Source organism: Erythrolamprus reginae, chromosome 5 (genome assembly GCF_031021105.1).
Source record: "Erythrolamprus reginae isolate rEryReg1 chromosome 5, rEryReg1.hap1, whole genome shotgun sequence".
Taxonomy (NCBI): Eukaryota; Metazoa; Chordata; class Lepidosauria; order Squamata; family Dipsadidae; genus Erythrolamprus; species Erythrolamprus reginae.
The window spans coordinates 46882151-46895611 of record NC_091954.1 but is presented as its reverse complement, the minus strand read 5'-3'; the positions used below and the strand labels follow the sequence as shown (position 1 = coordinate 46895611).

Genomic DNA, 13461 nt, shown 5'->3' with positions numbered 1-13461 from the left:
AGAAACATCATGAACAAAATACCCAAACTCCTCCCCTTTCTAAAAACTTCTACATTATTTTTGTCTGTGAAACATGGCTAAATGCACTCCATTATCACAGTAAGAGACTATCACGTTTACCAGTCTGATTGTGAAACCCATAGAGGAAGTGGCGTCGCCATCTTCTACAAAAAAAATCACTAAACCTTAAAAATATCCAAATTAGACATGAACTCGATCTTCCAGAAACCATAATCTGAGAACTGACCCTAAATACCACACTTCGCTTCCTACTATGCCCCAGAGCCCCTGATAACGACATCACACATGCTAGCAAGCTAACCTCATTACTAATGTAGGCAACCTCCTACCCTCATTTTTCTGGTGACCTCAACCTACCCTATTTAGGGTCATATTAACTGGACCTTAAATTAATGTTCAACAAAACCCACACACTCAACCCTTTACAATGCTATTACTAATATAGTAGACTTGAACAGCTAGTAACAAAGAATACTAGACCAATTGTCTTGATCTCATCTTCTTCATCAGTTTACACTCAATTTATGGACTACAAATAATAGAGCCCTTTTCCAATAGTGACCATAGTATGATTGACTTTTGTCTGAATATACATCCTTACAAAAACTACCACAATAAAAGGATAACCAATTACAACTTTTAAAAAGCCAATTATGATATCATAGATGCTGATCTCTCATCTCTTGACTGGCAAACATTATTTCTGACTATAATACTGCTACAATATCTTTTTGCTCGAAATGCAAAGAGTCATTAAATTATCACCAAAACCAAGAAAAACAAACCACCCATAAAAATAAGAAAACTCCAATCCAAAAAAAGATCTCTTTGGTGGAAAAACAAAACTGGCTACATTGCTAATTTTAAAAACTGCTACAAAAATCTTTGTCACCAACCAAAGATTGAAACTGAATGTATCAATTATTATATCAATTAAGAAGAAAAACTACTATGTATGAAATCCACACGTGCCTCCTACAACTTTATTAAACAACCAACTTAAAACTTGAGATCAATCTCACCCCTCAAAGGAGGGTAAAGAATATAATGATGAAGCCGTTAAAGCCAACCTCTTTAACACATTCTTCAGCTCAGTCTTTGTAAACAGCAATGGCTCATGCCCAATAATTCCTAGTCGTACCACAAATAACTGCAACAATTTAACACAAATCAATTTCACAGAAGATAATATTGGAAGAGCACTACGCAACTAAAACCATCTCTATCCATTGGACCTGATGGCCTATGTGCATATTTTTTTTAAAAAGCTCTCCTCGTCCATAGCTCTAAGTTCTAAGCATAATTTTCAGAAGATCCTTCAAGACTAGCATCTTGCTTTAGACTGTCTACAGTCAACCTAACCCCATTCGTAAGAGTCTGTAAGGAGCATGTACCTTGTACCTACCATCCTGTCCCACTGTCCTATTGTCCATGTTTACCTGTATCTACTTTGCTTTTGTTTATGTCTATACCATACCTACTATCTTGTACACGTTTTGACAAAATAAATAAATAAAATAAATAAAGTGTCTGCAGTGGGTGAGAGGAAAGGAAGAAGAGGAACAAGTGATCAAATGCCCATCACAATGTAACAAGGCAAATTTTGCCCTTTAGGTAATTCCATTGTGACATTGCAATAGGCATTTTGTCAGTTTGTCATCAATGGTAATGAACTTCCTAATACCAACAGGAACATTTGGATTTGTATACCGCCCATTTCCCAAGGGATTCTGGGTGGCTAATTATTTTTCTCTTCCAAAATTCCATAGATATATCAATACATATACTTTAAAGTTCATTAGTAACATACACAATTATGTGTTTTTATCCAGGCAACCATGTATCAGTATCTTGTATCAATCTCTCAGTCTGTTTATCTTCATTTATTTGAGCTCTCTTCCTTCTAACTCTCTTCCTCCTCCTACCTTCTTGCACCTTCTCTCTCCTCTCCTACTTCCGTTCAATCCTCTCCCTTCACTACTTCCTCTTTTTCCTTCTTTACCTTTCCTTGAATACTTTGTCCTAATTTATCCCAGATTAGACATAATGATAACAGACCTTATCTTTTACAGGCTATCTAAATCTTTTCCATGGCCATTATTTTTATATCATTTCTATACCTATGACACTTAACTCTAGGCATATGCTCCTAATCTAATGCTACCCAGGATTGGCATTTTCAAGATTAATTCATTTTTTATAAAAATTCTGGATATATTTGCACTTGGCTCTACTGTAAGATGCTATATGCACAGCTACAATAGTTAGTGTGTATTAGCTGAAGATATTTCTTTAATTGGCAGGTTGTTACATTTTGAATTCTTTGGGGGATGACATTTCTGTAATTACTGTGTTTCTCTGACTTGTGCTGCAGGTTGGAAAAGGCATATAATACATAAATATTATAAATAATAACAGAGAAAAACATTAAAATCATTTTTAATGATATATCCAATTAAATATCCTTACACATAGGTGCAAATGGGTCCAAAGGCTGTTCAGATCCTGGAAGAAGGCAATGGCAAATTATTGATAATTAAAAAAACTATACAGATACATGTATATCCATATGGACACTTGCAGCTGAGCTTGACTCAAGGGAGTCTTTGACTTTACTTTTACTTCAACTATAGAAAACCCACCTTGGGTGTGGTTGGATTTTGTGGCTTTTTGGCTAGTTTCTTACTGAGGGATGTTGCAGTATGAACATGATTAGATTCAGATGAACTGGAAGGTCTTGTTTGGCTCACAGACCTGCAATGCAAACACATGTATTAAAAGATAGTTACTACTTGGAAAATACAACATTGGGGTTATAGTTTGATATAATACCACACTCACATCGGCTCTGCAAAGACAAAAAATGTCACGATATGTCATATATCGTTTGACATCCATGATTTGGAGCATACAGTATATGGGCAGATGATCAAGCTGGCTTTAGAGTTGACCACTGCATCCTTGACAATGACCTAAAACTGCAATAAAAAATGTAAAGGAGTTCCTGTGAGTTTTATTCCGCTAGTTGTTGTAGACTATGGGGGACAGCATACATATCCATTTCAAGGCAATTAAGCAACATGGTCTGAAGGTATTTCTGCAGCCATGTGGCCAGCAGAATGTCAACATCCTTTTTGCACTGTGGCGACCAAAACTGAATGCAGTATTCCAAGTGTGGCCTTACCAAGGCCTTATAAATTGGTATTAACATTTCACATGATCTTGATTTTATCCCTCTGTTAATGCAGCCTAGAACTGTGTTGGCTTTTTTGGCAGCTGCTGCACACTGCTGGCTCATATTTAAATGGTTGTCCACTAGGACTCCAATTATGATCTCAATAGCTCCATTGGGATGCCAATACAGCACAATATCTGCGTTGAATAGATTCTGTATTATGCATTGTGCTAATTGATTATAGGTCCATATTTAATTTCATTATGGTTACAATCCTGTGAGATATAAATACTTCTCTAGATTGATGCTTGAAGGAATCACAATGAGTCTTTTGGAGCCTGACATGCCCTTTTAATCTCTATATTAACCTTCTTGTGGCTAAAACAACTGAATTAGAGTATTTTTAGAAATTAGCTTATAGGCATATGTGTAGGCAAAATGTAGGCATATTGCAATTCCTACTTTATGGATATGATCTACTAGTCTCAACTCCAGATATTACATTTAGCCTTTTAAAAGTATGCTTTATTTTTCTACATTATGGATCTCAAGATAGATTGTTTACAACTGCAGTCTCCTATGATACTTGTAGCTTGCATAGATTGCTATAGGATAGTCATACAATTATTGTAAGCTTATTGAAAACTGTTTTAGGTGTATTATTTCATCTCTCTCTGTGCATGTCTGCCTGTCTCTGTCTCTGGTCTCCCCACATTTATCTCATGAATACTGTAGTGAGTTAAAAAAAATGTCTGTACCTTCAAAACCCGAAGAGCAACCACCCAATAGGAGCTACAAAATTCACTCTTTATTTGTAGGGATAAAACAGCTGGTGATAACCCTTTTATGAGGTTATTTAATACAAATTCTGTCTGAGAAAAATAGCAAATTCTGTAAAGTTTGATTTTTAAAGAACACTTTACAAAATTCTAATAAATCTATTTTAGCCAATCTTTAAGAAAACAGGTAGAAGGAACAGGGTAGTATGGCTGAGCACTGTTTGCTTGCCTACTTTATATCTTGAGTAACTGTACCACAGTTGTTTCAAGGAATTAATTTTTCTGGATATGAATGACATACTGCATAATGAACAAATTCCACATATAGTATTTAAACAGTACATGATGTTAATAAGCCTTAATAAGGAACACCCTTCTAAGAAAACCTCCTAAGATAGATAGATAGATAGATAGATAGATAGATAGATGGATGGATGGATGGATAGATAGATAGATAGATAGATAGATAGATAGATAGATAGATAGATAGATAGATAGGACTATCTATAAAAACTTGTCTGTACTCTTCATAATCTTTGCTGCTGTGACAATTGTAATCAGTGGAACAACTTGCCTCCAGAAGTTGTGAACGCTCTAACACTAGAAGTTTTTAAGGAGGTGGATAACCATTTGTCTGAAGTAGTATAGGGTTTCCTGCCTAAGCAGGGGGTTGGACTAGAAGACCTCCAAGGTCCCTTCCAATTCTGTTATTCTATTCTAATGCTCCTTTATCTTTATTAGTTTTGTTTTAGTAACAGCAACTGCAAAATCCATTCAATATTCTTGCAAGAATAAAAATATTGATCTTTTGTTGTTTAGAACCACCAGTCTGTTAAATTAGCTCTGGCAATCTGTGGAAATGTTGCTTTATAGCCCCCAAGGGATACTTCTAATGAAGCTGGTGTTTAAGAAGTAATGACCTTCGCTATGGATATTGTGCTTCATTCAATGGGCTAGAGACAAAAGGCTACTTCCAATCTTTCAATCTTTCAAGCAGGCAAATACCTTTTACTTTTTAATTGCTTGCCACAAAACAAAATGATAAACAACAACAAGAACATCACAAAGTGCTGTCATCTTGATTTAATGCCAGGGAAAAAAATCCAAAGGATTTATATTCACAATAGTTACAATATTTTTCATCTTTGTAATGTGCCTACATTATATAAAACAATGACAATTAAGTCCTTGAAATAAATCTACTATAAACAATGGTTATCAACCAAAAGGTAGCAAAGGTAAGCAAACGAGGTCAAACACACATTTTATTTCAAATATTATATAAAGTTTTCAAGCCCTTAATGTCTTAAACCTTAATGTTCCTTTTCATAAAATAGCAACTAAAAAGCCTTACCCTGTGTTTAGGTAATCCCTTTCAACATAGGTGAAACAAGAAAGCTTTGCTACTTGAGATGAATGAATAGGAGAAAATAACCCCTTCAATATCTTGTCCATTTTAGGTATTAAAAGAACCATCTCCAGTCTTTCCCAGTAATGGATCGTCAACTGGCCCAGATTACAGCAAAATAAGCATATGAACTCCCCAACAAATACAAATATTGAGTTTAATATTTATATACTTCTTTAACTATGCTTATTGTTTTGTTTCACTTTGTGTCTTGTTGATCACCTTGATAAAAAAAGGTGGGATATCAATCAAATTAATAAAATAATTTCTCTTTCTTAAGAGAGATTTTCCGGGACAAGGGAGGAAAAAGTTAATTCCCCACTCCACATCAGCTCCAATCTCATTAAGACTGTTTTCCTCAGATGATGCCTTTATATTTTTTAAAAATAAGAAATCTAACATGAGAGACACGGTGCCTCATTGCTGGCCAAACCAGATTTTATTCTGTTGAGGGACACAATTATGCAGAGATACTGGGTTGAAGGGTCAAATGATAATGACTAGTAGGGCTAAATCAAATAGTTGATGGAGCTAAAATGCAAAGTGAGTGAAGTTAATTTTTATTTCTCTTTCTGACACATTTTGTCATTCCTTCTCTTCCCAGGCAATAGCTACAAGCAAAGAGAAATTAAAATAATTGTTGTGGTTCAGCCTGAGCCAGATCAAAGACCAGCTGCATCTCTGCTGGCTCCATGCCTGGGGGAGGCTGAGAGCAGAGAGGAGAGTTCTTTGCAGTCAGACAGTGCAGACAGCAGTCACCAAAATGAAGGTGATGCAAGGCCTGGGAGCCCTGGGGAAGCGCTATTTCAAGCAAGTAGCTGTGATTCCCTGAAGTCCCTGGATGATGACGCACAAGCTATCATTAGTATGCGGCAGAGACGCATAGCTCAAAGGAGAAATCAACTGCGTAGATATTATCAGCATTGAATGAGGAACACCAGGGGGTTGGGTGTGGTCCTCATTAGCAGGGAAGGGTTTATAAGGCATGACAACCATTCTGGCAGTGTGGAGTGTTATCAAAGGGGAGTTGGTGTTATCTGCATTTTCTCTCAGCATTTTTGTTCCTGGCTCGTGGCCCAGCAGCCTTGAAGACTGGTGGGAGGGGTGTGTCTGTTGGCTCAACAGCCTTGTCTGGCATTAAGGATCCCGTGTTTCTGTATGAACAATTGCCTTCGTGTATCTATTTGGAGTTCCAGTGTTTTCCTGATCTGTAAGGACATTTTCTGTTGGCTTCTTTTCTCTTTACCATTATAAAACTGTGTTTGGATTCAACCGGTGTGTCTGGCTTATCTTTTTGGGTTGGTCATAGCTTCCGGAGTGACCCAGACAGAACAATAATAATAATAAAAAACTATTTATCAAACGTGTCTAAGAGTTTTGACCACCACCTGTGGTTTTATACTGTTGCTCCAGGCCTCCCATTTCTGCTTTACTGGATCTTTGTGTTTTTAATTCCTCTAATAACTCCTCATATCTTGTTTCTGTTTTGAACTAATAGTATCCCTTTTGCCCTTTAACACATATTACACTTGTTCGATTTCATATACAAATAAAAACAAATTACACATTCATACATTCAGGCAAAACTTTACTTCTGACTGAATAAACCAAAATGTTTCATTGTAATAAATAATATTAATGAAATAATATAAATAATAGGGCTGTTGGTCTGAGCTCTGAATTTGGCTATTTGGTTGCAAACATTTCATCACCATTTGGGGAGACATCTTTTGTGCGCTTTGAATTGCGCTCCTCTGTCAGAGCCCTGGTCTTTAAATACCTTTTTATGTGATGCAAATTAGTGTGGATGTTGTTTGTTCCGCTGCTTCTGAGTCATGGTCTGACTTCAGACATTTTGATTGGCCGGCTGTTGTTACTGAGGCATGGTCTTTGGTTTTAAGTACTGTCTGTGTAATGTAAATAAGTGTTATTTGTTCAGATACTGCTGTGTCATGGTCTGGTTTTGGTCTGTTTGAATGGCTGGTTGTTGTAACTGAGAAGTGATCCAATTTATTTATAGCCCAACTACCATCCCAAGCTGCTTATATTCATAATATAGATAATATTCATTTTGGAAGACATTAGCCAACAATAGACAATGGGTAGTTTTTTCTGAGGTTGCAGTTTCAAAAAAGAGCAATGTTAAATACCATACCTAAGTTTCTCTATTGTAGTCTTCTTGTTAATAAAGAACACTCTAATCAACGTTTTCCTCTTGAAGTACACAAGTAAACCTGCTGCCAGAAGGCATAGGATGGTTATAAGTATTGCAATTATGCTTCTGTTATCTAAAACAAACAAATCCATAATTAAGAAAAGATTAAATGAAAAATCACTTACTTAGGTTTTTGGGCAGCAGTATTCCTAATCCACAATCATGCATATATATACACACACATAAACAAAGAACTATTAAGGACTAATTTGAAATTAGTGAAAGGCATGTTTACAGATACTCTGTGCTTTCATCCTCTGTGGCTCAAATAATGTAGCAATGAATACATTAGGTTTCCCTAAGATGATAGTTTTACCCCAAGAGGAATCACTATTCCTTATTGATCACACTGGTTGAGATTATGAAAGCAGAGATCTGGGAGCCCCACTTGGGAAAAATTAAGCAAAATTGGGCAAAATATATGGGGAAATTAAAGTCGCATTAGTCATTGACAAGAAATTGCCCTGTCTTTTTAGAATTGATGTTCTGTATCATTTTTTTGGCCTATAACTCAATATAATCATTACATAGGTATTGATAAGAGATTGTATGCATGTTTGTGGGCATGAGGTAGGTAGGTAAGTAGGAAGGCAGGAAGGCAGGAAGGCAGGCAGGCAGGCAGGCAGGCAGGAAGGAAGGAAGGAAGGAAGGAAGGAAGGAAGGAAGGAAGGAAGGAAGTTAGTTCTCATTTATTTACCACAGTTGGGAACGGCAATTCTAATGATTTTACTGTCAGCCTTTCCACTAACTCTGCTTGTCAGAATCTGGCTGTGAAGCATGCAAATGGTGATCACATTACCTAATTTTGGCACTGCCACAGAACTACATCCAACCAAAGATGATAACCCCCTAGAAATCATATGGGTCAACATAAAAGAAAAAAAGAGCAACACCACAATTGGAGTATACTACAGACCACCCAATCAAACAGACACAATGGACGACCTCTTCACATGCCAACTAACAGACATATGCAACAAACACAGCACGACAATAATGGGGGACTTCAACTACCCAGACATCAACTGGAAAACTAACTTAGCACCAAGCGGAAAGTCTGCCAAATTTCTTTCCAGTCTAGCTGACAACTTTCTAACCCAAAAAGTTGAAACAGGAACCAGAGGGAATGCTATATTAGACCTAATACTAACAAACAGGGAAGAAACAATAGAGGGAACAGAAGAAGAAGGGAAACTGGGAGAGAGCGACCACGTCATCCTCAAATTCAACATAGTGCAATCACTAGCTACTATACCCAACACCACTACAGTCCCAGACTTCAGAAAAGCGGACTTTAACAAGCTCAGAGCGAACCTTGAACAATGCCCCTGGAACAAACTCTTAGAAGGAAAAACCACTCAGGAAGCCTGGGTGATCCTAAAAAACAGCATCATAGACGCCCAAAACAACGCAATCCCCATGAAAATGAAAAACAGGAAAACCAAAACTAAACCTGCATGGCTAAACAAAGCCCTCGCAGATGGCATAAAAGGAAAAAAAACTAAGTACAAACAATGGAAAGAAGGACTCATAACCAAAGCGGAATATCAGCAAACAGCCAGTTCCTGCAAACAAAAAATAAAAACAGAAAAGGCACAATATGAACAACACCTTGCAGCGGAAGTCAAAGACAACAAAAAAAGATTCTTCCAACACATCAATAAGAAGAAAATCAAAGAAACAATCATCACACTAAAAAACGAAGAGGGTAGAGAAATCACAGACAGCAATAACCAAGCACAGCTACTCAATGCCTACTTTGCATCAGTCTTCACACAAAAGGGAACCTCCCTCCAACCAATCTGCAATTTAACTGCAACAAACTGCCCCAGAACCGAACTCAACATAGACAAAAGCACAGTGAGGGACTACCTGAGGGAACTCAACGAATACAAATCACCAGGGCCAGACGGACTTCACCCCAAAGTCCTAAAAGAATTGGCAGACACCATAGCGGAACCACTCCTCCTCATCTACCAAATATCCTGGATCACTGGAGACCTACCGGAAGACTGGAAGCGAGCTGACGTAGTCCCCATCCACAAAAAAGGCAAAAAGACCGACCCAGGTAACTACAGACCAATCAGTCTGACCTCTATACCTGGAAAAATACTGGAGAAAATAATCAAAAAACAACTTACCCACTTCCTAGAAACAAACAAGATCATATCCAATAGCCAGCACGGATTCATCAGAAACAAATAATGCCAAACCAATCTCATATCATTTTTCAACACCATAACCAAGTCAGTTGACCAACGCAACTCAGTGGACCTCATATACTTGGACTTCAGTAAGGCTTTCGATAAAGTCGACCACAATCTCCTAATCCACAAACTAGAAAAAAATGGAGTAGATTACTACACATGTAGATGGATAAACAGTTGGCTGACCAACCAACGAGTTGTCCTCAACGGCACCAAATCCACATGGAAAAAAGTAGACAGTGGAGTACCACAGGGCTCTGTCCTGGGTCCTGTACTCTTTAACATCTTCATCAACGACCTGGACGAGGGAATAAAAGGGGAACTAATAAAATTTGCAGATGACACCAAGCTGGCGGGGGTAGCCAACACCCTTGAGGACAGGCTCAGAGTACAAGAAGACCTAGACAGACTATCACAGTGGGCCCATACCAACAAAATGAGGTTCAACACTGACAAATGCAGAGTCCTCCACCTCGGCAAAAAGAACCCTAGACATACATACAGCCTGGGAGATACCCCACTCAGCAGTAGTGACTGCGAAAGAGATCTTGGAGTCTTGGTGGACAATCAACTAAACATGAGTCAGCAATGTGCAGCAGCAGCCAAAAAAGCCAACTCAATCCTAAGCTGCATCAACAGAGGAATACGCTCCAAGACCAGGGAAGTACTAATACCACTCTACTATGCCCTGGTCAGACCCCACCTGGAGTACTGCATCCAATTCTGGTCACCTCACTACAAAAAAGACATCGAAACTCTGGAGAAGGTGCAAAAAAGAGCAACCAAAATGATTAGGGGACTCGAAACCAAGACTTACGAAGAGAGATTGAGAGAACTGGGCATGGACAGCCTAGAAAAAAGAAGGTCTAGAGGGGACATGATAGCAGTTTACAGATACTTGAGGGGTTGCCACGGTGAGGAGGGGGTCTCTTTATTCCCCAGGGCACCAGAGGGCCGGACGAGGAACAATGGTTGGAAGCTGACCAAGGAGAGATTCAACCTGGAAATAAGGAAGAACTTCCTGACGGTCAGAGCGATCAACCAATGGAACTGCCTGCCAGGGGAGGTGGTGAACTCCCCAACTCTGGACACCTTCAAGAGGAGATTGGACTTCCATTTGGCTGGGGTGCTGTAGGGTTTCCTGCTCAGGCAGAGGGTTGGACTCGATGACCTAACGGTCCCTTTCAACTCTATTAATAAATAAATAAAAATAAATAAAAGAACACATTTTCATTTTCCAAAACTTTTTCATCATAGTTGAATTCACATTGTTTTAGATATGCGAACCACATTGCTTCTGCCTAGTTCGTATGGTATCTTTATATTTTATTGGGTATATTGGATACTCGAATTTATCAGTTTATGTATTTTTTTAGTGTGTTTGTGGTAAACTGCCCACAGAGTTTTAGCGATTGAGCAGTTTAAAAATTTAGAACAGAACAGTGGATTTCTGCCTCTATTTAAAATTAAAAACATTTTGTGTTCACTGATATTTATTTAAAAAGCAATAGCAGTAGCACTTAGACTTATGCATTGCCTTATAATGATTTACAGCACTCTCTGGGCGGTTTACAATATCAGCATATTGCCCCCAATAATCTTAATAATAATCATTTTACAGCTCTTGGAAGGATGGAAATCTAAATTAACCTTGAGCTGGTCACGATTGACCTCCTGGCTCTGGGTAGAGTTAACCTACAATACAGTACTGCATTCTAAACACTGCACCATCACAGCCGTAACATAAGATACTGTAGTCTCTTTCCTGGATCTCTCCTTTCAAGTAGTATAATAAATAACACTTGACTGTTTCTTTACCCTTCCATTGATGGCTGAGACTTACACTTCTGGCAAGCACCAGAAGCTACTGATATATCTGGTGACAGGATAGGAAAAGTGAAAGAGATCACATTTCTAAACCTTTTGGTACCATTTTTTACTCTCTTTCCATCCTGCACCCATATTTTTTTTTGTTGGCATTATCAATTCTATTCACTGCATGTGTGACAGCACAGGTTGTGCCCTTCCTTCACCTCCAGGATAAAGTAAAACCAATGGGAAAAAAGATCAATATAATATATCAAAATCCTATTTAAATTCCTGGGAAAGAGATTGAGCAGAATATATTTAGCATCAATGTGATCATATCCATGGGGTTTATTAAGTTTATTTGTTATGATAAAGAATTGGATGAAAGAGGCTTTAAATGAAAAAGCAAAATGCAAAGACACAAGCACATTCAAATTTCACAGTGTTGTTACTTGCCGTTATATAGTCAGTAAGAATTCTGCTGAATATAAGTAATGTTGAACTGTGATTAAATTCATTTATTCAACTCCTGGACTTACTTTTTTTTTTATAATTCCAAGAAGGGATTCTTATCTAAATAAGAACTCTTTCTTACATTTTAATTTAAACCAACTTCCTCTTACTATAAAATCATTATGCCACTGTACTGATACAGAGATCTGTATGATGTCACAAACTCAGCTCACTATCATAACTTTGCAGTAAATGCATCTCATTTTAATTTTAATAATGCGGTGTATCCCATCCATCCTCTCTAAATTGAGATCATTTTCAGACTTCAGTGGTAGGTACGAATGTAGCTCTGATTCTGTTCTTACATGCAATCAACACAGAAATATCTTTACAGACTTCAAAGGCTTGGCTGTATATGATTTACAAGAGGAAAATCAATTCCTACCCAATTTCAGGAACACATAAAGCAGTCTTAGATTTGCAGGCAGAATAAAGGGAAAATATAAATTTTAGGGGGTTGCCAAAAAATGAAAGGTTAAGGAACAAGAAAAGTTTTCCTATCAATCCATGCATAGAAAGAAGCCTGTGGAAAAATTGATGAGCTTTAAGTAGGCTGGAAAGGACTCTACTTTTCTTTTTGGCTACTGCATAGGCATAGCTGTTTATTTAATATGTAGCTCTTCAACAAAGTTATCTTGGAGGATCACAAGATATTTAAAATTCAGTAAATATATCAATGCATTTGTATGTGCTTTCGCTCATCTGTAAACCTTCTAAATTCTTTTTCTTAAATGACAATTGGGTGAGGTGATCTTGTATGAATCAGTGGATCTTATTTAAATTAACGTAGTTACTACTAAGTTTCCTATTAATCAACCATCACATCTTTAGTTAAGGAACGGAAAGAATGATGTGGAAAATGTCAACAATACTCTAAGGATATCAAGACTGAAGTCAAGACTGACTGTGGTGCATTAAGTCAAGACAATTTAAGTTTGGAGCTGCTGTCTAGGCTAGCAAAGTATGCTATATCCAGATGAAGTTTAGTGACCTATATGAGGAACCTAGTGTTATACCTGCCTTTTTAACAATGGGCATAAAAACAGTTAGATAAAGTTTAAGGTTGGACTGCAAAGGGTATTCTGAGGACTGGCTAGCCACTCGTACAACTTCACAGCTGGCTATGCTTCATAATCTCCCTGAACATGCCTGCAAAATATGTTATTTTATTCTGATGGAAAGATCTTTGCTATTTCCTTTAGCAAAAAGTTAAGTATATTATTCTGCAAGAACAACTCAATATTAACAAATTTCAAAGCCTTCTAGGAATGAAGCATTGATATTTACAATTAATATAAATGGGAGAAAATTACTTTTGCTCTTGGAAATTCCCA

At 37.5% G+C, this 13461-nt stretch overlaps 1 protein-coding gene across 1 annotated transcript in view; it reads right to left on the bottom strand.

The window, feature by feature from the left end:
* Positions 1–13461, bottom strand: part of ADAM12 (ADAM metallopeptidase domain 12) — a 350980-nt gene that overhangs the window by 12576 nt on the left and 324943 nt on the right. The window contains exons 19-20 of the mRNA XM_070752490.1: positions 7539–7671; positions 2664–2775 (exon numbers count right to left, since the gene is read on the bottom strand). Coding sequence (XP_070608591.1) covers positions 2664–2775; positions 7539–7671 — 245 coding nt within the window. The remainder of the gene's footprint in view (positions 1–2663; positions 2776–7538; positions 7672–13461) is intronic.